The sequence below is a fragment of the Oncorhynchus mykiss genome, chromosome 13 (genome assembly GCF_013265735.2).
Source record: "Oncorhynchus mykiss isolate Arlee chromosome 13, USDA_OmykA_1.1, whole genome shotgun sequence".
In the NCBI taxonomy this organism is placed as follows: domain Eukaryota; kingdom Metazoa; phylum Chordata; class Actinopteri; order Salmoniformes; family Salmonidae; genus Oncorhynchus; species Oncorhynchus mykiss.
This window is the reverse complement of record NC_048577.1, coordinates 64,547,209-64,572,924: the sequence shown is the minus strand read 5'-3', so window position 1 is coordinate 64,572,924 and position 25,716 is coordinate 64,547,209. Positions and strand designations below refer to the sequence as shown.

At 41.1% G+C, this 25,716-nt stretch overlaps 1 protein-coding gene and 2 pseudogenes across 2 annotated transcripts; 2 read left to right on the top strand and 1 right to left on the bottom strand.

Annotated features, from left to right (window-relative positions):
- The window catches only part of LOC110514160, a 209,545-nt pseudogene that overhangs the window by 142,959 nt on the left and 40,870 nt on the right, over positions 1 to 25,716 (bottom strand).
- LOC110513418 (zinc finger protein 2 homolog) lies at positions 1,368 to 12,039 on the top strand. 2 transcript variants are annotated; one of them, XM_036941929.1, is made up of 3 exons: positions 1,368 to 1,684; positions 8,749 to 8,926; positions 9,290 to 12,039. In XM_036941929.1, exons 1-3 carry the CDS (start codon positions 1,676 to 1,678, stop codon positions 10,669 to 10,671), a joined length of 1,569 nt encoding a protein of 522 aa, XP_036797824.1. In that variant the 5' UTR covers positions 1,368 to 1,675; the 3' UTR covers positions 10,672 to 12,039. The 2 variants fall into 2 exon arrangements, with proteins under 2 accessions (XP_036797824.1, XP_036797823.1); XM_036941928.1 differs by lacking the exon at positions 1,368 to 1,684 and having other exon boundaries at positions 8,195 to 8,926.
- Positions 13,814 to 24,230, top strand: LOC110513421 (annotated as a pseudogene).

The window sequence follows — 25,716 nt, the reverse complement described above, 5'->3', positions numbered from 1 at the left end:
ATTTCAAACCCACACACACACACCTATGCCCTTGTATTCACACACAAATACACACACAAGCACACAGTTAGACACACATTGATAAAGAAAAAATAATAATGAATGAATCTGTATTTTGAATTGTCAATGAGACAGGGGGCTCGGTCGGGCAAGAGGAAGAAGGATTGGGAAACTAATTGCAAGTAATAATAACCTGAACTCCGCCTAGCAGAAAAATCTTTGTATTAGCAACTATTACTTATTAGTTTATATTGTATTAAAGTTAAGGGGTGAACCATAGTAGGGGATAAAAAGGGAAAACAGGATCTTAAGAACTGAGTGTCTTGTTTGTAAATTGCTGTAAGTGTAAACTTCGGGTTGCAAACTATATTAAACAAACTAACCTCTGATCAAAGAAGTTTCCTGTGGCCACTTGTATGAACATATACAGAAAGTGTAAGGAATATCTGCCCTGTTATCACTATTTCTATTCATTACGGAATAGTAGGCTGATAAATAGGCAAATCATTTGGAGTCGTGCATCTATAAAAATTGTTTGCAGACCGTCATAATAGCAAAGAAGAAGAAGACCCCTTCCTTCACAACAGCTCTGCTCGGTGAAATGCAGCAAGAATGAATGCCCTGACTTCTGCCAAGGTTGCATCGCCGTAAATGCTGTATGGCCACTGCAGACGTCGGATTGAACATACATCGGACTTTACTGTTACACCACAAGGATGGCGCAGCGCTAATCGGTATTTTATTTACGAGGCCACTCTTACTGGGCCTCAGCCAATAAAAAAATATGTGGACGCTCAAAGAGAACGTTGCCAGAGAAGAAGAGGCAAAGAGAGAGGCCCAACTCGAGGGAAAATCTGTCGCCCTCCAGCAGGTGGCGTTTTTTCCCCGCTCCACCAGGCAAGGAGTTTTTGTGTGGAGGTCAATGAAAATGTGATGATTTTGGTCAATCAAAAAACGAATGGCTTATGTGAGGTTTATTTGATCAATATAAGTTTCTTAGTCTGCACCCCTAAGTCCGCTATAAGCCCTTGGCGGGACGCTTTTGCGTCTTCCATTCAGAGAACCGCTACACGCCCTATAAAGGCATCTAGCCATGAGCTCATTTGAAAGACAATAGCAAAGAATTTCTCTAACCAAGCTGTTTTTGTTGTTTCTATAAATACCTTAGATTTGTGATTTTAGATTTTATTTGCAGATATAAAAACAATACAACCACACGTGGACATAATGCATTCACTATCATTCAGGATGATTCTAAAACAGTGAAACATGTACAGTTTAAATAGATTCATGATATAATACAAACAGTTATTTTCTAGCATAATGACTCCCTAAACCGCCTCACCCACTTGAAGAGAGGTGTTGATGACTATATACAGTAGGTGGCGGCACCTTTTAAACACCACAGAAGAAGCCGGAAAGCATCAACAGGAAGTACTTTGTTACCATCCTCTATCTAGTTTTCAAACCAAATACATTTCCACAGGATTTTTCTAATGTAAGATTAGTCTAAATGAGACGTTCATTTGTCACAACTTAAATGGAGTTTTGATATTTATAAAGTTGTGGTCGAGCTTTTCTTTATCTGAACGTTGTGACAAAGAAAGTAACTAGCATACACATTTAGTGTCGTTGTTTATTTTTTCGAAAGAATAAGGTAACGTTAGCTTCCACGATGGATCGGGTAAGTTTGGTTGACTTTTATTAATAGTTTACCTATGGTGGTGTTTTAAATGTCTATGTCCAGTTTTCACGTGTGATCCTCCACATCCATGAGTTCGATTTGAACAGCAGGAGAAAAGAAACCATGGTGGTAATTTCAGCCAAGTAGCCTACTAGCTCATCGCACACAGATGGATGATACAAGGCAATGCTCAACCGGCAGGTCAAGTCAGAAACAGGGAGAAATAATTAGGAATCGCCTACACCAATTATGTATATAAACCCTGGATTGCTGATGCTATATATTTGCCACTGAGAGGCTTTGAAGGCACAGGTTAACTACTTTGAACACCTCAAATTGTTTATCCAGATGTCAGTTCGACCACACAGCGTTTACACACTAATTTGTTGCGCCCAAATAAAGAAAACGACCATTGAAAATAGGTGATTTTTGTTGCTAGGCTACCAGTTAAAGTGCTGTTAGTTTGTGTTTGCGCGCGTCTTTATGCGGAAGTAACACAACAATGATAGCCAGTGTCGAAGAATGATATGGAGTTCATTTTAGTCAAATTATTGAGCATATCCTCCGCGCGAGTAAGCATCAGAAATTGTCCTTATTTAGCATATCAAGATCCTGATGTGGACCTCAGTCTAGAGCTTAAAATATACAATGTAGGCCTACTGTCAGTATTTGTCGTCATATTGAGAAAATAAGATGTCCACATAGGCCTATCACAGGATATTGAATGATTCCATATCCGCCCATAGGAAATGTCCATGTGTGATATTCAGAGTCATCCCAATATCATCTGTTTAAAAGAAAATAGTTTTGATATAGTTTTTTACATTAGAACTTGAAAAAACATTGGAACAAAGACATCTGGATTGTTTTGATACAGTTGAAGTCGGAAGTTTACATACACCTTATCCAAATACATTTGAACTCAGTCTTTCACAATTCCTGACATTTAATCCTAGTAAAAATTCCCTGTTTTAGGTCAGTTAGGATCACCACTTTATTTAAGAATGTGAAATTTCAGAATAGTAGTAGAGATAATGATTTATCAGCTTTTATTTATTTAATCGCATTCCCAGTGTGTCAGATGTTTACATACACTCAATTAGTATTTGGTAGCATTGCCTTTAACTTGTTTAACGTGGGTTAAACGTTTTGGGTAGCCTTGCACAAGCTTCCCACAATAAGTTGGGTGAATTTTGTCCCATTCCACCTGACAGAGCTGGTGTAACAGAGTCATAGGCCTCCTTGCTCGCACATGCTTTTTCAGTTCTGCCCACAAATATTCTATAGAATTGAGGTCAGGGCTTTGTTATGGCCACTCCAATACCTTGACTTTATTGTCCTTAAGCCATTTTGCCACAACTTTGGAAGTATGCTTGGGGTCATTGTCCATTTGGAAGACCCATTTGCGACCAAGCTTTAACTTCCTGACTGATATCTTGAGATGCTGCTTCAATATATCCACATCATTTTCTATCCTCATGATGCCAACTATTTTGTGAAGTGCACCAGTCCCTCCTGCAGCAAAGCACCCCCACAACATGATGCTGCCACCCCCGTGCTTTCGTCGGCTTGCAAGCGTCCCCCTTTTTCCTCCAAACATAACGATGGTCATGAAACAAAAATATAAAGTTTTGGCCCTCATCAGACCAGAGACAATTCTAGTTCAATCCTTGTCCCCGTGTGCAGTTACAAACCGTAGTCTGGCTTTTTTTATGGCGGTTTTGGAGCAGTGGCTTCTTCCTTGCTGAGCAGCCTTTCAAGTTATGTCGATATTGGACTCACACACACGTTTAAAACCAAAGTCCCTGCCAAAAACAATGTAGTCCCATCAACCTAAGCTAAATATGTCTATCCATGGTGCTGATTTCTGTGTGTGCGTACAAATAAAATGAAAAAAAAACGTGTTGTGTGTCCCAACTTATGTTCCCTGAACGGTCTTGGACTCTGTCATACACGCTTACACGCTTTTCGTTTTTTTTTGTTTGTCCAAGGCTACCTGGCTAAGATGCTTGCAATGATGCGCCAGGCCAGCTAGTTAATTGCCCCTTTTCAAATTATGACTATTTTTGAAGTAATTGTGACATGCTCATCTTACTACACACGGGCAAAAAAAATGTATTTGGACAATTATTATTTTCTATTTTATTGTTTTAGATTCCCTTATATTGTCGTCGTGAGTGTTCAGTATTTTCTGTGTCTACTTTGCTAAAAATTATTGTGTCAGATTCAAATGGCACTATAGCTTCCATAAAGTGATGATGGGAATTAAAAAGTTTGAATAACAGATTCAACTGAGTCGAACAGATTTGATTACATTTGATCATTTATTACTCTCACGTGCACATTTCTGTCCATTAAGACCCAACAATGTGTTACCTTTTTGTAGCATTTCTGACAATGCTAACATCTTTTCAGCCAAATCTATCTAACCTGGTCAGCAACTTGGATGCTTGGCAACAATACTACAGCTATTAGCTAACATTAGCTTGTCCAAAGTCCAGCTAGCCTCTGTAGCTAGCTAACACCAGTCAACTGAAAGCTGCTAGCTAGCTAACCTACAGGCAAAGAAAGGTAGCTAGCTGTAATGGTTTATGGAAGGTTTGTTACACAAACAACAACTTCATCCATTGTCCTGATCCAGACAACAATCGCTGACATTGACACAGAAGCTGGCTAACGATAGCTAGTTCACATACAAATGACAGTCCTATATTTTTGCAGAAAACATAGCTGATCCGTTCAAAACCAAATTGACACGCTGCTACCTTACAATGCAATAGACTTTTGCAACGCTAGCTAGCTACTCCATAGACCAAGCTATATTTAGAGCTAGCCATATTTCACTGTCCGGCAGGACACCACTCAAGGTGTAGCTGAGAAAACAAATAGACATGTAAAACAGCATGTTGTGGATTGCAGTGAGCAAATGCATGCTGGGTAGTATCAGAACAAACTCAGTTTCAAACATCCTGAATAAATTAAAATAGCCTCCTGTCTTTACAATTTTAATCCAAACCTGTGCAGATAAACAGTGCCAAACTAAGAACTTTGCCAATTGACTGGCTTGATTATTTTTACAGCTCTGATCTGGATGCTGGACTTGCCCATGTGTTGGATATTTGTCAACAACTCTGCCATGCACGGCCATTCCAGTGGTGCAGCACTAGGGGTGGGGGCAAATGGGGGCAAGAGAATATGTTAGGAAATGTAAAACATCTTTCTCAGTAGCTTGCATTGCTAAAACAAAGGTTTAAGGAAATACAGGCAGGCACCACATTGCTACAAGACAAAATCAGTCGGTCAACTAATCATGATGGTCTTGTAAGTATTAAAGCAGTGTGTTAACTTAATTTAAACTCAATAAATAAATCATTTTGAAGAGCCTGGTCCTTCCCCCACCAGCAGCCAACCAGCAGTGTAGCTGCCAGTCCCAGGGGTCCCCTCAAGGAGTTATACTGACAGACACCTGTAGGATACATTGCTTTATAAAATGAGCAACAACCACTCAGACCAATTCCAGGATTTAATTTAATCATATGTTTTGTAGTGTTAAATATGTCATTATAGTGTTGCATGTTTTATAGAGTTTAAAAAATGTTTATGGTGTTACATAATATTTTATAGTGTTAAATAATGGTAGGTCTACATCATGTTTCTTTGTATCTGCAGGAACAGTTGCACCCATGGCCCTCACGCTAGCTCCACTTCTACCTACATAATATGGAATCCCTAGTTATCTTTCCTTCCTCCCTAACTGTGCACTTGTTGACTTTCCTTCCCTGATTTGAAAGGAAATGGCTGTTATAAAACATATGGTGGATTCTCCCACTATCACATGACTCCACCAATCCAATGCCATTTTTTTCTCTCTCATTGGTACAATTTTCATAAGTATGTTGTAGATTTTCGTAACTGTAAGTACAACGATGTTCCTGTCATTTGTTGATAATACATTGAACTATCATTTAATCAAACTACTAAAAACTGAATTACGAAAGCAAAATTATAAAGTGTCAAGTGGACAATGTGGATCCTCCACATCCATGAGTTCGATTTGAACAGCAGGACAAAAGAAACCATGGTGGTAATTTCAGCCAAGTAGCCTACTAGCTCATCGCACACAGATTGATGATACAAGGCAATGCTCAACCGGCAGGTCAAGTCAGAACCAGGGAGAAATAATTAGGCATCGCCTACACCAATTATGTATCGGTTAACTTCTTTGAACACCTCAAATTGTTTCTTCAGATGTCAATTCGATCACACAGCGTTTATACACTAATTTGTTGCGCCCAAATAAAGAAAACGACCATTGAAAATAGGTGATTTTTGTTGCTAGGCTACCAGTTACGGTGCTTTTAGCTTGTGTTTGCGCGCGTCTTTATGCGGAAGTAACACAACAATGATAGCTAGTGTCGAAGAATGATATGGAGTTAATTTTAGTCAAATTATTGAGCATATCCTCCGCGCAAATAAGCATCAGAAATTGTCCTTATTTAGCATATCAAGACCCTGATGTGGACCTCAGTCTAGAGCTTAAAATATACAATGTAGGCCTACTGTCATTATTTGTCGTCCTATTGAGAAAATAAGATGTCCACATAGGCCTATCACAGGATATTGAATGATTCCATATCCGCCCATAGGAAATGTCCATGTGTGATATTCAGAGTCATCACAATATCATATGTCTAAAAGAAAATAGTTGTGATATAGTTTTTTACATTAGAACTTGAAAAAACATTGGAACAACGACATCTGGATTGTTTTGAAACAGTTGAAGTCGGAAGTTTACATCCACCTTATCCAAATACATTTGAACTCAGTCTTTCACAATTCCTGACATTTAATCCCAGTAGAAATTCCCAGTTTTAGGTCAGTTAGGATCACCACTTTATTTAAGAATGTGAAATTTCAGAATAATAGTAGAGAGAATGATTTATCAGCTTTTCATCACATTCCCAGTGGGTCAGAAGTTTACATACCCTCAATTAGTATTTGGTAGCATTGCCTTTAACTTGTTTAACGTGGGTCAAACGTTTCGGGTAGCCTTCCACAAGCTTCCCACAATAAGTTGAGTGAATTTTGGCCCATTCCACCTGACAGAGCTGGTGTAACTGAATCAGGTTTGTTGGCCTCCTTGCTCGCACACACTTTTTCAGTTCTGCCCACAAATTTTCTATAGGATTGAGGTCAGCACTTTGTGATGGCCACTCCAATACCTTGACTTGTTGTCCTTAAGCTATTTTGCCACAACTTTGGAAGTATGCTTGGGGTCATTGTCCGTTTGGAAGACCCATTTTCGACCAAGTTTTAACTTTAACTGATCAAATCAAATCCAATTTATTTATATAGCCCTTCGTACATCAGCTGATATCTCAAAGTGCTGTACAGAAACCCAGCCTAAAACCCAAAAAACAGCAAGCAATGCAGGTGTAGAAGCACGGTGGCTAGGAAAAACTCCCTAGAAAGGCCAAAACCTAGGAAGAAACCTAGAGAGGAACCAGGCTATGTGGGGTGGCCAGTCCTCTTCTGGCTGTGCCGGGTGGAGATTATAACAGAACATGGCCAAGATGTTCAAATGTTCATAAATGACCAGCATGGTCGAATAATAATAAGGCAGAACAGTTTAAACTGGAGCAGCAGCACGGTCAGGTGGACTGGGGACAGCAAGGAGTCATCATGTCAGGTATTCCTGGGGCATGGTCCTAGGGCTCAGGTCCTCCGAGAGAGAGAAAGAAAGAGAGAATTAGAGAGAGCATATGTGGGATGGCCAGTCCTCTTCTGGCTGTGCCGGGTGGAGATTATAACAGAACATGGCCAAGATGTTCAAATGTTCATAAATGACCAGCATGGTCGAATAATAATAAGGCAGAACAGTTTAAACTGGAGCAGCAGCACGGTCAGGTGGACTGGGGACAGCAAGGAGTCAGCATGTCAGGTATTCCTGGGGCATGGTCCTAGGGCTCAGGTCCTCCAAGAGAGAGAAAGAAAGAGAGAATTAGAGAGAGCATATGTGGGATGGCCAGTCCTCTTCTGGCTGTGCCGGGTGGAGATTATAACAGAACATGGCCAAGATGTTCAAATGTTCATAAATGACCAGCATGGTCGAATAATAATAAGGCAGAACAGTTGAAACTGGAGCAGCAGCACAGCCAGGTGGACTGGGGACAGCAAGGAGTCATCATGTCAGGTAGTCCTGGGGCATGGTCCTAGGGCTCAGGTCCTCTGCGAGAGAGAAAGAAAGAGAGAAGGAGAGAATTAGAGAACGCACACTTAGATTCACACAGGACACCGAATAGGACAGGAGAAGTACTCCAGATATAACAAACTGACCCTAGCCCCCCCGACACATAAACTACTGCAGCATAAATACTGGAGGCTGAGACAGGAGGGGTCAGGAGACACTGTGGCCCCATCCGAGGACACCCCCGGACAGGGCCATACAGGAAGGATATAACCCCCGACATAACCCCCTTGTCCCCGAGCTGACAAGGTAAAAATCTGTTGTTCTGCCCCTGAACAAGGCAGTTAATCCACTGTTCCTAGGCCGTCATTGAAACTAAAAATGTGTTCTTAACTGACTTGCCTAGTTAAATAAAGGTTAAGAAAATACATCATAATGAGCAGCAGTAGGTCAGGTGTTTAGGTTTTCCTCTGGTTATTTTGACAAATCACGATTTGGCAGGTGTTGGCGTCCTCCTCGTTTCATCATCTCTCCTAAAACGTATGAACCCAGAACTGAATAGAGCGGCTGACCAATTACGTGAGACATTAGTTCTGGGTTAACCAAGACTAACTCAGGGGTGAACGATGTGTTCAACTCCAATGAACGCTCAATCAAAGGTTCTGAACATAAGACAGAGGGGCATTACAAGGACCACTTCCATTTTGAAAAAGTGATTAGGAAAAAAAATGGTACATTTGTGGAAAGTAGTGAACGGTTGGTTACACACTTCAGGAGAAAGGAGGTATTATAAGGATGCACCAGTCAGATATAGAATACAATAATCAAATGTTTCGTCTGATGATGTTCTATGTACAATACTTCCTGTGGTCTCCAGGACAGAGCTAGCCCGTCCCCCTCCACCCTGCCGGAGTCCCCTGGTCACAACTCTCCTGGTAACGCCTTACTGCTGGATCTGAAGAAGGTGTCTGTTTGGCTGGTCGACTGCAGGAAAACAGCAGGGCAGAGTGGAACTGTGAGAGAAGGACACGAGGAGGGAGATTTGATTTCATCAAGTAAGAACAATGGGGTGTGTGGATTAGACTACAATCTGATTCTACAACTTCTGTTAATTGATTGATAAACAGGAAACACTCAGTGGCCAGTAAATTGTCGCTCCAGTTTCATGAATGGAGGGGGTTGTACCTAATAAACTGGCCAATGAGTGTATATTGATAAGGGCAGCAGGTAGGTTAGTGGTTTAAAGCGTTGGGCCACTAATAAAGGTTGCTGGTTCAAATCTATGAGCCGACAAGGTGAAAAATCTGTCTGCTCTTGAGCAAGGTACTTAACCCTAATTGCTCCTGTAAGTCTGCTAAATAGTATGTGTTTATGGACTCATATTGACAACCCAGTTATTCAATGTCTTTGTTTCACAGGGGACACCCCTAAGTGTTGTTCTCTCAGTGGGAGGGGCTTATCATCTGGGGAGCCTCAACAACATCCTGTTGCTGACGAGACAGAGAAGAGTCTCTCCAGATCAGAACATCTCAAGAAACACCAGCAGAGACGTACAGGGAAGAAACCTCACCACTGCTGCTCTGACTTTGGGAAGAGTTTCACAAGCCAGAGTGGCTTCATTATTCAGTGTGGGAAGAGTTTTGCTTCTTCTAACACCTTCAAATCTAATGTAAGAATTCATACAGGGGAGAAGCCTTACCCCTGCCTTGATTGTGGGAAAAGCTTTGTTCGTGCAGGAGCCTTAACCAGACACCAGCGGACACACACTGGAGTGAAGCCTTATAGCTGTGATCAGTGTGGGAAGAGCTTCAATCAGTCAGTCAACCTGACTACACACCAGCGAACACACTCTGGAGAGAAGCCTTATAGCTGTGATCAGTGTGGGAAGAGCTTTGTTCAGTCAGTCCACCTGACCACACACCAGCGAACACACAGTGGAGAGAAGCCTTATAGCTGTGATCAGTGTGGGAAGAGCTTCAATCAGTCAGTCCACCTGACTAGACACCAGCGAACACACTCTGGAGAGAAGCCTTATAGCTGTGATCAGTGTGGAAAGAGCTTTGCTGTATCAGAAAAACTAACCATACACCAGCGAACACACACTGGAGAGAAGCCTTACAGCTGTGATCAGTGTGGGAAGAGCTTTGTTCAGTCAGTCCACCTGACCACACACCAGCGAACACACAGTGGAGAGAAGCCTTATAGCTGTGATCAGTGTGGAAGGGGCTTTTCTCAATCAGTAACCCGGAATAAACACCAGCGAATACACACAGGAGAGAAGCCGTATAGCTGTGATCAGTGTGGAAAGAGCTTTGCTGTATCAGAAAAACTAACTATACACCAGCGAATACACACAGGAGAGAAGCCTTATAGCTGTGATCACTGTGGGAAGAGCTTTGCTGTAGTTTCCTCCCTGATTAGACACCAGGTAACACACACTGGAGTGAGAACTTATGTCTGTCTATGTGGGAAGAGCTTTGGTCTAGCTTCCTCCCTTACTATACACCAGCGAACACACACTGGAGAGAAGCCTTATAGCTGTGATCATTGTGGAAGGGGCTTTTCTCAATCAGTAACCCGGAATAAACACCAACGAACACACACAGGAGAGAAGCCTTATAGCTGTGATCAGTGTGGGAAGAGCTTTGCTACAGGTTCCACCCTGACTACACACCAGCGAACACACACTGGGGAGAAGCCTTATAGCTGTGATCAGTGTGGGAAGAGCTTTGCTGCAGGTTCCACCCTGACTAAACACCAGCGAACACACACTGGAGAGAAAGAAGCCTTATATCTGTGATCAGTGTGGGAAGCTTTTCAGTCAGTTATGGACCCTTTATTCACACCAGTGAACACACACTGGCGAAGGAACCTTATGTCTGTCTAGGTGGGAAGAGCTCTGTTTATTTAGGGCCAATGAGAAAACACCAGAAAACACAAACATGCTGTATTTCATCTTCCTCCCATCTGGCACCGGTTCCAGATCCCTAAATAAAGGATCAGTAGAAAACATCTAGTGAACAGTCGTATCCATCTCCCATTCTTAACTCTTTGGGATAGCGGGATGCCTCGTCAACATCCGGTGAAATTGCAGATCGCGAAATTCAAAATGACAGAAATAGAACTACTAACATTCATGAAAATACATGTATCATACATCAAAATAAAGCTTAACTTCTTTTTAATCCAGCCACTGCGTCAGATTTCAAAAAGGCTTTACGGCGAAAGCAGACCACCATCTGAGGACAGTGCCCCACATACAAAAGCATGAAAAACAATTTCAAGCCAAGTAGAGGAGTCAAGAAAGTCAGAAATAGCGATAAAATGAATCACTTACCTTTGAAGATCTTCAGCTGGTTGCAATCATAAGAGTCCCAGAAACATCACAAATGGTCCTTTTGTTCGATAAAGTCCTTTTATTAAAAAAAGTTAGTGTAGCTGGCGCGCTTTACTCAGTAATCCACCGGTTTCCCTCGTTGAAAAATGCAAACAAAAGTTCTAAAAGCTATTGGCAAACTTTGTCGAAACTAGTCAAACAACGTGTCTATATCATCCTCAGGTTGTCTGAAATGTAAATAAACTAGAATATTTCATACGGAAAGGACTGTGTTCAATTTGAACATCAAATTAGCAAGAGCGTACCTTCCTCATTGCGCGCAAAACCACTGATGTGACCCTAGCAGTCACCAGACTCTAAGTCAAAATACTAATTCATTTTTCAAAACAATAGCCTCAAAACCTTGAATAAAGACAGTTGACAGCTAGTAGAAGCTATATCAATTGCAATCTGGTGGATGGACATAGGGGTTTTCTATAGCTTTACAAAATAAAAGCCTGTGATTGAATTTCTTTTTTTTCTGGTTGGATTTTCTTTGTGTTTTTGCCAGCCATGTCAGTTCTGTTTTCCTCACAGACATTATTTTGACAGTTTTGGAAACTTTAGAGTGTTTGGGCCTGAGAAAGTGGGCCTGAGAAACAGGCAGTTTACTTTGGGCACGTTTTTCATTCAAACGTCTCAATACTGCCCCCGTTCCCATAAAGGTTAAACAGTTGCCTTAGTCTGATCACCATGGTAACCTCTGTGGAGCATAATATGCAGCTCTGATCTAGCATCAGGTCTCCACTGTGTCTATGTAATATCACACATTGGGCTCTAAATGGATAAATGTTATGATAACATGTCATAGTGAACCTGTGTGTGGGGGAAATTATTAATACATTCAATCCATTATCTTCTAAACAAGAAGTTATCACTTAAATTGTATATTTTATAAATCTATATTGATTTCAAATGCTCCTTATTACATTTATAATGTAATAAAACTGGTAAATGTAATATCTTCTTGGTTAATGATAAAATGTTGAATTGTTGTCGTAATAACTTTTCCACTTAATGTAATAAGTTACGTTACCAGTCAGGTGAGTAACAACTTTTTAAATTAATAACATAATGACTTTAACCGATCATGTAATAACACCTAAACCAATGTTTAATGTGTTACTACACTAATGTTAATGCACATACCACCCTCCACCAATTTCAAACCCACACACACACAAACCTATGCCCTTGAACTCACACACAAATACACACACAAGCACACAGTTAGACACACATTGATAAAGAAAAAATAATAATGAATGAATCTGTAATTCGAATTGTCAATGAGACAGGGGGCTCGGTCGGGCAAGAGGAAGAAGGATTGGGAAACTAATTGCAAGTAATAATAACCTGAACTCCGCCTAGCAGAAAAATATTTGTATTAGCAACTATTACTTATTAGTTTATATTGTATTAAAGTTAAGGGGTGAACCATAGTAGGGGATAAAAAGGGAAAACAGGATCTTGAGAACTGAGTGTCTTGTTTGTAAATTGCTGTAAGTGTAAACTCCGGGTTGCAAACTATATTAAACAAACTAACCTCTGATCAAAGAAGTTTCCTGTGGTCACTTGTATGAACATATACAGAAAGTGTAAGGAATATCTGCCCTGTTATCACTATTTCTATTCATTACGGAATAGTTGGCTGATAAATAGGCAAATCATTTGGAGTCGTGCATCTATAAAAATTGTTTGCAGACCGTCATAATAGCAAAGAAGAAGAAGACCCCTTCCTTCACAACAGCTCTGCTCGGTGAAATGCAGCAAGAATGAATGCCCTGACTTCTGCCAAGGTTGCATCGCCGTAAATGCTGTATGGCCACTGCAGACGTCGGATTGAACATACATCGGACTTTACTGTTTCACCACAAGGATGGCGCAGCGCTAATCGGTATTTTATTTACGAGGCCACTCTTACTGGGCCTCAGCCAATAAAAAATATGTGGACGCTCAAAGAGAACGTTGCCAGAGAAGAAGAGGCAAAGAGAGAGGCCCAACTTGAGGGAAAATCTGTCGCCCTCCAGCAGCTGGCGTTTTTTCCCCGCTCCACCAGGCAATGAGTTTTTGTGTGGAGGTCAATGAAAATGTGATTATTTTGGTCAATCAAAAAACGAATGGCTTATGTGAGGTTTATTTGATCAATATAAGTTTCTTAGTCTGCACCCCTAAGTCCGCTATAAGCCCTTGGCGGGACGCTTTTGCGTCTTCCATTCAGAGAACCGCTACACGCCCTATAAAGGCATCTAGCCATGAGCTCATTTGAAAGACAATAGCAAAGAATTTCTCTAACCAAGCTGTTTTTGTTGTTTCTATAAATACCTTAGATTTGTGATTTTAGATTTTATTTGCAAATATAAAAACAATACAACCACACGTGGACATAATGCATTTACTATCATTCAGGATGATTCTAAAACAGTGAAACATGTACAGTTTAAATAGATTCATGATATAATACAAACAGTTATTTTCTAGCATAATGACTCCCTAAACCGCCTCACCCACTTGAAGAGAGGTGTTGATGACTATGTACAGTAGGTGGCGGCACCTTTTAAACACCACAGAAGAAGCTGAAAAGCATCAACAGGAAGTACTTTGTTACCATCCTCTATCTAGTTTTCAAACCAAACACATTTCCACAGGATTTGCAGGATGTTTCTAATGTAAGATTAGTCTAAATGAGACGTTCATTTGTCACAACTGAAATGGAGTTTTGATATTTATAAAGTTGTGGTCGAGCTTTTCTTTATCTGAACGTTGTGACAAAGAAAGTAACTAGCATACACATTTAGTGTCGTTGTTTATTTTTTTAGAAAGAATAAGCTTCCACGATGGACCGGGTAAGTTTGGTTGACTTGTATTAATAGTTTACCTATTGTGGTGTTTTAAATGTCTAGGTCCAGTTTTCACGTTTACCTATTGTGGTGTTTTAAATGTCTAGGTCCAGTTTTCACGTGTGATCCTCCACATCCATGAGTTCGATTTGAACAGCAGGAGAAAAGAAACCACGGTGGTAATTTCAGCCAAGTAGCCTACTAGCTCATCGCACACAGATGGATGATACAAGGCAATGCTCAACCGGCAGGTCAAGTCAGAACCAGGGAGAAATAATTAGGAATCGCCTTCACCAATGATGTATATAAACCCTGGATTGCTGATGCTATATATTTGCCACTGAGAGGCTTTGAAGGCACAGGTTAACTACTTTGAACACCTCAAATTGTTTATCCAGATGTCAGTTCGACCACGCAGCGTTTACACACTAATTTGTTGCGCCCAAATAAAGAAAACGACCATTGAAAATAGGTGATTTTTGTTGCTAGGCTACCAGTTACGGTGCTTTTAGCTTGTGTTTGCGCGCGTCTTTATGCGGAAGTAAAGTAACAATGATAGCTAGTGTCGAAGAATGATATGGAGTTAATTTTAGTCAAATTATTGAGCATATCCTCCGCGCGAGTAAGCATCATAAATTGTCCTTATTTAGCATATCAAGACCCTGATGTGGACCTCAGTCTAGAGCTTAAAATATACAATGTAGGCCTACTGTCAGTATTTGTCGTCATATTGAGAAAATAAGATGTCCACATAGGCCTATCACAGGATATTGAATGATTCCATATCTGCCCATAGGAAATGTCCATGTGTGATATTCAGAATAATCCCAATATCATCTGTCTAAAAGAAAATAGTTTTGATTTAGTTTTTTACATTAGAACTTGAAAAAACACTGGAACAAAGACATCTGGATTGTTTTGAAACAGTTGAAGTCGGAAGTTTACATCAACCTTATCCAAATACATTTGAACTCAGTCTTTCACAATTCCTGACATTTAATCCTAGTAAAAATTCCCTGTTTTAGGTCAGTTGGGATCACCACTTTATTTAAGAATGTGAAATTTCAGAATAGTAGTAGAGAGAATGATTTATCAGCTTTTATTTATTTAATCGCATTCCCAGTGGGTCAGAAGTTTACATACTAATTGAGTGTATTTGGTAGCATTGCCTTTAACTTGTTTAACGTGGGTCAAACGTTTTGGGTAGCCTTCCACAAGCTTCCCACAATAAATTGGGTGAATTTTGTCCCATTCCACCTGACAGAGCTGACTTAGTCATAGGCCTCCTTGCTCACACATGCTTTTTCAGTTCTGCCCACAAATATTCTATAGAATTGAGGTCAGGGCTTTGTTATGGCCACTCCAATACCTTGATTTTATTGTCCTTAAGCCATTTTGCCACAACTTTGGAAGTATGCTTGGGGTCATTGTCCATTTGGAAGACCCATTTGCGACCAAGCTTTAACTGATATCTTGAGATGCTGCTTCAATATATCCACATAATTTTCTATCCGCATGATGCCAACTATTTTGTGAAGTGCACCAGTCCCTCCTGCAGCAAAGCACCCCCACATGCTGCCACCCCCGTGCTTCACGGTTTGGATGGTGTTCGTCGGCTTGCAAGAGTCCCCCTTTTTCCTCCAAACATAACGATGGTCATGAAACAAAAATATAAAGTTTTGGCCCTCATCAGACCAGAGACAATTCTAGTTCAATCCTTGTCCCCGTGTGCAGTTACAAACCGTAGTCTGGCTTTTTTATGGCGGTTTTGGAGCAGTGGCTTCTTCCTTGCTGAGCAGCCTTTCAAGTTATGTCGATATTGGACTCACACACACGTTTAAAACCAAAGTCCCTGCCAAAAACAATGTAGTCCCATCAACCTAAGCTAAATATGTCTATCCATGGTGCTGATTTCTGTGTGTGCGTACAAATAAAATAAAAAAAACGTGTTGTGTGTCCCAACTTATGTTCCCTGGACGGTCTTGGACTCTGTCATACACGCTTACACGCGTACACGCTTTTCGTTTTTTTTTGTTTGTCCAATGCTACCTGGCTAAGATGCTTGCAATGATGCGCCAGGCCAGCTAGTTAATTGCCCCTTTTCAAATTATGACTATTTTTGAAGTAATTGTGACATGCTCATCTTACTACACACGGGCAAAAAAAATGTATTTGGACAATTATTATTTTCTATTTTATTGTTTTAGATTCCCTTATATTGTCGTCGTGAGTGTTCAGTATTTTCTGTGTCTACTTTGCTAAAAATTATTGTGTCAGATTCAAATGGCACTATAGCTTCCATAAAGTGATGATGGGAATTAAAAAGTTTGAATAAACTGAGTCGAACAGATTTGATTACATTTGATCATTTATTACTCTCACGTGCACATTTCTGTCCATTAAGACCCAACAATGTGCTACCTTTTTGTAGCATTTCTGACAATGCTAACATCTTTTCAGCCAAATCTATCTAACCTGGTCAGCAACTTGGATGCTTGGCAACAATACTACAGCTATTAGCTAACATTAGCTTGTCCAAAGTCCAGCTAGCCTCTGTAGCTAGCTAACACCAGTCAACTGAAAGCTGCTAGCTAGCTAACCTACAGGCAAAGAAAGGTAGCTAGCTGTAATGGTTTATGGAAGGTTTGTTACACAAACAACAACTTCATCCATTGTCCTGATCCAGACAACAATCGCTGACATTGACACAGAAGCTGGCTAACGATAGCTAGTTCACATCCAAATGACAGTCCTATATTTTTGCAGAAAACATAGCTGATCCGTTCAAAACCAAATAGACACGCTGCTACCTTACAATGCAATAGACTTTTGCACCGCTAGCTAGCTACTCCATAGACCAAGCTATATTTAGAGCTAGCCATATTTCACTGTCCGGCAGGACACCACTCAAGGTGTAGCTGAGAAAACAAATAGACATGTAAAACAGCATGTTGTGGACTGCAGTGAGCAAATGCATGCTGGGTAGTATCAGAACAAACTCAGTTTCAAACATCCTGAATCAATTAAAATAGTATCCTTCTCCTGTCTTCTTTACAATTTTAATCCAAACCTGTGCAGATAAACAGTGCCAAACTAAGAACTTTGGCAATTGACTGGCTTGATTATTTTTACAGCTCCGATCTGGATGCTGGACTTGCCCATGTGTTGGATATTTGGCAACAACTCTGCCATGCACGGCCATTCCAGTGGTGCAGCACTGGGGGTGGGGGCAAGAGAATATGTTAGGAAATTTAAAAAATCTTTCTCAGTAGCTTGCATTGCTAAAACAAAGGTTTAAGGAAATACAGGCAGGCACCACATTGCTACAAGACAAAATCTGTCGGTCAACTAATCATGATGGTCTTGTAAGTATTAAAGCAGTGTGTTAACTTAATTTAAACTCAATAAATAAATCATTTTGAAGAGCCTGGTCCTTCCCCCACCAGCAGCCAACCAGCAGTGTAGCTGCCAGTCCCAGGGGTCCCCTCAAGGAGTTATACTGACAGACACCTGTAGGATACATTGCTTTATAAAATGAGCAACAACCACTCAGACCAATTCCAGGATTTAATTTAATCATATGTTTTGTAGTGTTAAATATGTCATTATAGTGTTGCATGTTTTATAGAGTTTAAAAAATCTTTATAGTGTTAAATAATGGTAGGTCTACATCATGTTTCTTTGTATCTGCAGGAACAGTTGCACCCATGGCCCTCACGCTAGCTCCACTTCTACCTACATAATATGGAATCCCTAGTTATCTTTCCTTCCTCCCTAACTGTGCACTTGTTGACTTTCCTTCCCTGATTTGAAAGGAAATGGCTGTTATAAAACATATGGTGGATTCTCCCACTATCACATGACTCCACCAATCCAATGCCATTTTTTTCTCTCTCATTGGTACAATTGTCATAAGTATGTTGTAGATTTTCGTAACTGTAAGTACAACGATGTTCCTGTCATTTGTTGATAATACATTGAACTATCATTTAATCAAACTACTAAAAACTGAATTACGAAAGCAAAATTATAAAGTGTCAAGTGGACAATGTGGATCCTCCACATCCATGAGTTCGATTTGAACAGCAGGAGAAAAGAAACCACGGTGGTAATTTCAGCCAAGTAGCCTACTAGCTCATCGCACACAGATGGATGATACAAGGCAATGCTCAACCGTCAGGTCAAGTCAGAAACGGAGAAATAATTAGGCATCGCCTACACAAATTATGTATCGGTTAACTTCTTTGAACACCTCAAATTGTTTCTTCAGATGTCAATTCGATCACACAGCGTTTATACACTAATTTGTTGCGCCCAAATAAAGAAAACGACCATTGAAAATAGGTGATTTTTGTTGCTAGGCTACCAGTTACGGTGCTTTTAGCTTGTGTTTGCGCGCGTCTTTATGCGGAAGTAACACAACAATGATAGCTAGTGTCGAAGAATGATATGGAGTTAATTTTAGTCAAATTATTGAGCATATCCTCCGCGCAAATAAGCATCAGAAATTGTCCTTATTTAGCATATCAAGACCCTGATGTGGACCTCAGTCTAGAGCTTAAAATATACAATGTAGGCCTACTGTCATTATTTGTCGTCCTATTGAGAAAATAAGATGTCCACATAGGCCTATCACAGGATATTGAATGATTCCATATCCGCCCATAGGAAATGTCCATGTGTGATATTCAGAGTCATCACAATATCATATGTCTAAAAGAAAATAGTTGTGATATAGTTTTTTACATTAGAACTTGAAAAAACATTGGAACAACGACATCTGGATTGTTTTGAAACAGTTGAAGTCGGAAGTTTACATCCACCTTATCCAAATACATTTGAACTCAGTCTTTCACAATTCCTGACATTTAATCCCAGTAGAAATTCCCAGTTTTAGGTCAGTTAGGATCACCACTTTATTTAAGAATGTGAAATTTCAGAATAATAGTAGAGAGAATGATTTATCAGCTTTTCATCACATTCCCAGTGGGTCAGAAGTTTACATACCCTCAATTAGTATTTGGTAGCATTGCCTTTAACTTGTTTAACGTGGGTCAAACGTTTCGGGTAGCCTTCCACAAGCTTCCCACAATAAGTTGAGTGAATTTTGGCCCATTCCACCTGACAGAGCTGGTGTAACTGAATCAGGTTTGTTGGCCTCCTTGCTCGCACACACTTTTTCAGTTCTGCCCACAAATTTTCTATAGGATTGAGGTCAGCACTTTGTGATGGCCACTCCAATACCTTGACTTGTTGTCCTTAAGCTATTTTGCCACAACTTTGGAAGTATGCTTGGGGTCATTGTCCGTTTGGAAGACCCATTTTCGACCAAGTTTTAACTTTAACTGATCAAATCAAATCCAATTTATTTATATAGCCCTTCGTACATCAGCTGATATCTCAAAGTGCTGTACAGAAACCCAGCCTAAAACCCAAAAAACAGCAAGCAATGCAGGTGTAGAAGCACGGTGGCTAGGAAAAACTCCCTAGAAAGGCCAAAACCTAGGAAGAAACCTAGAGAGGAACCAGGCTATGTGGGGTGGCCAGTCCTCTTCTGGCTGTGCCGGGTGGAGATTATAACAGAACATGGCCAAGATGTTCAAATGTTCATAAATGACCAGCATGGTCGAATAATAATAAGGCAGAACAGTTGAAACTGGAGCAGCAGCACGGTCAGGTGGACTGGGGACAGCAAGGAGTCATCATGTCAGGTATTCCTGGGGCATGGTCCTAGGGCTCAGGTCCTCCGAGAGAGAGAAAGAAAGAGAGAATTAGAGAGAGCATATGTGGGATGGCCAGTCCTCTTCTGGCTGTGCCGGGTGGAGATTATAACAGAACATGGCCAAGATGTTCAAATGTTCATAAATGACCAGCATGGTCGAATAATAATAAGGCAGAACAGTTTAAACTGGAGCAGCAGCACGGTCAGGTGGACTGGGGACAGCAAGGAGTCATCATGTCAGGTATTCCTGGGGCATGGTCCTAGGGCTCAGGTCCTCCGAGAGAGAGAAAGAAAGAGAGAATTAGAGAGAGCATATGTGGGATGGCCAGTCCTCTTCTGGCTGTGCCGGGTGGAGATTATAACAGAACATGGCCAAGATGTTCAAATGTTCATAAATGACCAGCATGGTCGAATAATAATAAGGCAGAACAGTTTAAACTGGAGCAGCAGCACGGTCAGGTGGACTGGGGACAGCAAGGAGTCAGCATGTCAGGTATTCCTGGGGCATGGTCCTAGGGCTCAGGTCCTCTGCGAGAGAGAAAGAAAGAGAGAAGGAGAGAATTAGAGAACGCACACTTAGATTCACACAGGACACCGAATAGGACAGGAGAAGTACTCCAGATATAACAAACTGACCCTAGCCCCCCCGACACATAAACTACTGCAGCATAAATACTGGAGGCTGAGACAGGAGGGGTCAGGAGACACTGTGGCCCCATCCGAGGACACCCCCGGACAGGGCCATACAGGAAGGATATAACCCCCGACATAACCCCCTTGTCCCCGAGCTGACAAGGTAAAAATCTGTTGTTCTGCCCCTGAACAAGGCAGTTAATCCACTGTTCCTAGGCCGTCATTGAAACTAAAAATGTGTTCTTAACTGACTTGCCTAGTTAAATAAAGGTTAAGAAAATACATCATAATGAGCAGCAGTAGGTCAGGTGTTTAGGTTTTCCTCTGGTTATTTTGACAAATCACGATTTGGCAGGTGTTGGCGTCCTCCTCGTTTCATCATCTCTCCTAAAACGTATGAACCCAGAACTGAATAGAGCGGCTGACCAATTACGTGAGACATTAGTTCTGGGTTAACCAAGACTAACTCAGGGGTGAACGATGTGTTCAACTCCAATGAACGCTCAATCAAAGGTTCTGAACATAAGACAGAGGGGCATTACAAGGACCACTTCCATTTTGAAAAAGTGATTAGGAAAAAAAATGGTACATTTGTGGAAAGTAGTGAACGGTTGGTTACACACTTCAGGAGAAAGGAGGTATTATAAGGATGCACCAGTCAGATATAGAATACAATAATCAAATGTTTCGTCTGATGATGTTCTATGTACAATACTTCCTGTGGTCTCCAGGACAGAGCTAGCCCGTCCCCCTCCACCCTGCCGGAGTCCCCTGGTCACAACTCTCCTGGTAACGCCTTACTGCTGGATCTGAAGAAGGTGTCTGTTTGGCTGGTCGACTGCAGGAAAACAGCAGGGCAGAGTGGAACTGTGAGAGAAGGACACGAGGAGGGAGATTTGATTTCATCAAGTAAGAACAATGGGGTGTGTGGATTAGACTACAATCTGATTCTACAACTTCTGTTAATTGATTGATAAACAGGAAACACTCAGTGGCCAGTAAATTGTCGCTCCAGTTTCATGAATGGAGGGGGTTGTACCTAATAAACTGGCCAATGAGTGTATATTGATAAGGGCAGCAGGTAGGTTAGTGGTTTAAAGCGTTGGGCCACTAATAAAGGTTGCTGGTTCAAATCTATGAGCCGACAAGGTGAAAAATCTGTCTGCTCTTGAGCAAGGTACTTAACCCTAATTGCTCCTGTAAGTCTGCTAAATAGTATGTGTTTATGGACTCATATTGACAACCCAGTTATTCAATGTCTTTGTTTCACAGGGGACACCCCTAAGTGTTGTTCTCTCAGTGGGAGGGGCTTATCATCTGGGGAGCCTCAACAACATCCTGTTGCTGACGAGACAGAGAAGAGTCTCTCCAGATCAGAACATCTCAAGAAACACCAGCAGAGACGTACAGGGAAGAAACCTCACCACTGCTGCTCTGACTTTGGGAAGAGTTTCACAAGCCAGAGTGGCTTCATTATTCAGTGTGGGAAGAGTTTTGCTTCTTCTAACACCTTCAAATCTAATGTAAGAATTCATACAGGGGAGAAGCCTTACCCCTGCCTTGATTGTGGGAAAAGCTTTGTTCGTGCAGGAGCCTTAACCAGACACCAGCGGACACACACTGGAGTGAAGCCTTATAGCTGTGATCAGTGTGGGAAGAGCTTCAATCAGTCAGTCAACCTGACTACACACCAGCGAACACACTCTGGAGAGAAGCCTTATAGCTGTGATCAGTGTGGGAAGAGCTTTGTTCAGTCAGTCCACCTGACCACACACCAGCGAACACACAGTGGAGAGAAGCCTTATAGCTGTGATCAGTGTGGGAAGAGCTTCAATCAGTCAGTCCACCTGACTAGACACCAGCGAACACACTCTGGAGAGAAGCCTTATAGCTGTGATCAGTGTGGAAAGAGCTTTGCTGTATCAGAAAAACTAACCATACACCAGCGAACACACACTGGAGAGAAGCCTTACAGCTGTGATCAGTGTGGGAAGAGCTTTGTTCAGTCAGTCCACCTGACCACACACCAGCGAACACACAGTGGAGAGAAGCCTTATAGCTGTGATCAGTGTGGAAGGGGCTTTTCTCAATCAGTAACCCGGAATAAACACCAGCGAATACACACAGGAGAGAAGCCGTATAGCTGTGATCAGTGTGGAAAGAGCTTTGCTGTATCAGAAAAACTAACTATACACCAGCGAATACACACAGGAGAGAAGCCTTATAGCTGTGATCACTGTGGGAAGAGCTTTGCTGTAGTTTCCTCCCTGATTAGACACCAGGTAACACACACTGGAGTGAGAACTTATGTCTGTCTATGTGGGAAGAGCTTTGGTCTAGCTTCCTCCCTTACTATACACCAGCGAACACACACTGGAGAGAAGCCTTATAGCTGTGATCATTGTGGAAGGGGCTTTTCTCAATCAGTAACCCGGAATAAACACCAACGAACACACACAGGAGAGAAGCCTTATAGCTGTGATCAGTGTGGGAAGAGCTTTGCTACAGGTTCCACCCTGACTACACACCAGCGAACACACACTGGGGAGAAGCCTTATAGCTGTGATCAGTGTGGGAAGAGCTTTGCTGCAGGTTCCACCCTGACTAAACACCAGCGAACACACACTGGAGAGAAAGAAGCCTTATATCTGTGATCAGTGTGGGAAGCTTTTCAGTCAGTTATGGACCCTTTATTCACACCAGTGAACACACACTGGCGAAGGAACCTTATGTCTGTCTAGGTGGGAAGAGCTCTGTTTATTTAGGGCCAATGAGAAAACACCAGAAAACACAAACATGCTGTATTTCATCTTCCTCCCATCTGGCACCGGTTCCAGATCCCTAAATAAAGGATCAGTAGAAAACATCTAGTGAACAGTCGTATCCATCTCCCATTCTTAACTCTTTGGGATAGCGGGATGCCTCGTCAACATCCGGTGAAATTGCAGATCGCGAAATTCAAAATGACAGAAATAGAACTACTAACATTCATGAAAATACATGTATCATACATCAAAATAAAGCTTAACTTCTTTTTAATCCAGCCACTGCGTCAGATTTCAAAAAGGTTTTACGGCGAAAGCAGACCACCATCTGAGGACAGTGCCCCACATACAAAAGCATGAAAAACAATTTCAAGCCAAGTAGAGGAGTCAAGAAAGTCAGAAATAGCGATAAAATGAATCACTTACCTTTGAAGATCTTCAGCTGGTTGCAATCATAAGAGTCCCAGAAACATCACAAATGGTCCTTTTGTTCGATAAAGTCCTTTTATTAAAAAAAGTTAGTTTAGCTGGCGCGCTTTACTCAGTAATCCACCGGTTTCCCTCGTTGAAAAATGCAAACAAAAGTTCTAAAAGCTATTGGCAAACTTTGTCGAAACTAGTCAAACAACGTGTCTATATCATCCTCAGGTTGTCTGAAATGTAAATAAACTATAATATTTCATATGGAAAGCCTGTGATTGAATTTCTTTTTTTTCTGGTTGGATTTTCTTTGTGTTTTTGCCAGCCATGTCAGTTCTGTTTTCCTCACAGACATTATTTTGACAGTTTTGGAAACTTTAGAGTGTTTGGGCCTGAGAAAGTGGGCCTGAGAAACAGGCAGTTTACTTGCACGTTTTTCATTCAAACGTCTCAATACTGCCCCCGTTCCCATAAAGGTTAAACAGTTGCCTTAGTCTGATCACCATGGTAACCTATGTGGAGCATAATATGCAGCTCTGATCTAGCATCAGGTCTCCACTGTGTCTATGTAATATCACACATTGGGCTCTAAATGGATAAATGTTATGATAACATGTCATAGTGAACCTGTGTGTGGGGGAAATGATTAATACATTCAATCCATTATCTTCTAAACAAGAAGTTATCACTTAAATTGTATATTTTATAAATCTATATTGATTTCAAATGCTCCTTATTACATTTATAATGTAATAAAACTGGTAAATGTAATATCTTGTTGGTTAATGATAAAATGTTGAATTGTTGTCGTAATAACTTTTCCACTTACTGTAATAAGTTACGTTACCAGTCAGGTGAGTAACAACTTTTTAAATGAATAACATAATGACTTTAACCGATCATGTAATAACACCTAAACCAATGTTTAATGTGTTACTACACTAATGTTAATGCACATACCACCCTCCACCAATTTCAAACCCACACACACACACACCTATGCCCTTGTACTCACACACAAATACACACAAGCACACAGTTAGACACACATTGATAAAGAAAAAATAATAATGAATGAATCTGTATTTCGAATTGTCAATGAGACAGGGGGCTCGGTCGGGCAAGAGGAAGAAGGATTGGGAAACTAATTGCAAGTAATAATAACCTGAACTCCGCCTAGCAGAAAAATCTTTGTATTAGCAACTATTACTTATTAGTTTATATTGTATTAAAGTTAAGGGGTGAACCATAGTAGGGGATAAAAAGGGAAAACAGGATCTTGAGAACTGAGTGTCTTGTTTGTAAATTGCTGTAAGTGTAAACTCCGGGTTGCAAACTATATTAAACAAACTAACCTCTGATCAAAGAAGTTTCCTGTGGTCACTTTTATGAACATATACAGAAAGTGTAAGGAATATCTGCCCTGTTATCACTATTTCTATTCATTACGGAATAGTAGGCTGATAAATAGGCAAATCATTTGGAGTCGTGCATCTATAAAAATTGTTTGCAGACCGTCATAATAGCAAAGAAGAAGAAGACCCCTTCCTTCACAACAGCTCTGCTCGGTGAAATGCAGCAATAATGAATGCCCTGACTTCTGCCAAGGTTGCATCGCCGTAAATGCTGTATGGCCTCTGCAGACGTCGGATTGAACATACATCGGACTTTACTGTTACACCACAAGGATGGCGCAGCGCTAATCGGTATTTTATTTACGAGGCCACTCTTACTGGGCCTCAGCCAATAAAAAAATATGTGGACGCTCAAAGAGAACGTTGCCAGAGAAGAAGAGGCAAAGAGAGAGGCCCAACTCGAGGGAAAATCTGTCGTCCTCCAGCAGGTGGCGTTTTTTCCCCGCTCCACCAGGCAAGGAGTTTTTGTGTGGAGGTCAATGAAAATGTGATGATTTTGGTCAATCAAAAAACGAATGGCTTATGTGAGGTTTATTTGATCAATATAAGTTTCTTAGTCTGCACCCCTAAGTCCGCTATAAGCCCTTGGCGGGACGCTTTTGCGTCTTCCATTCAGAGAACCGCTACACGCCCTATAAAGGCATCTAGCCATGAGCTCATTTGAAAGACAATAG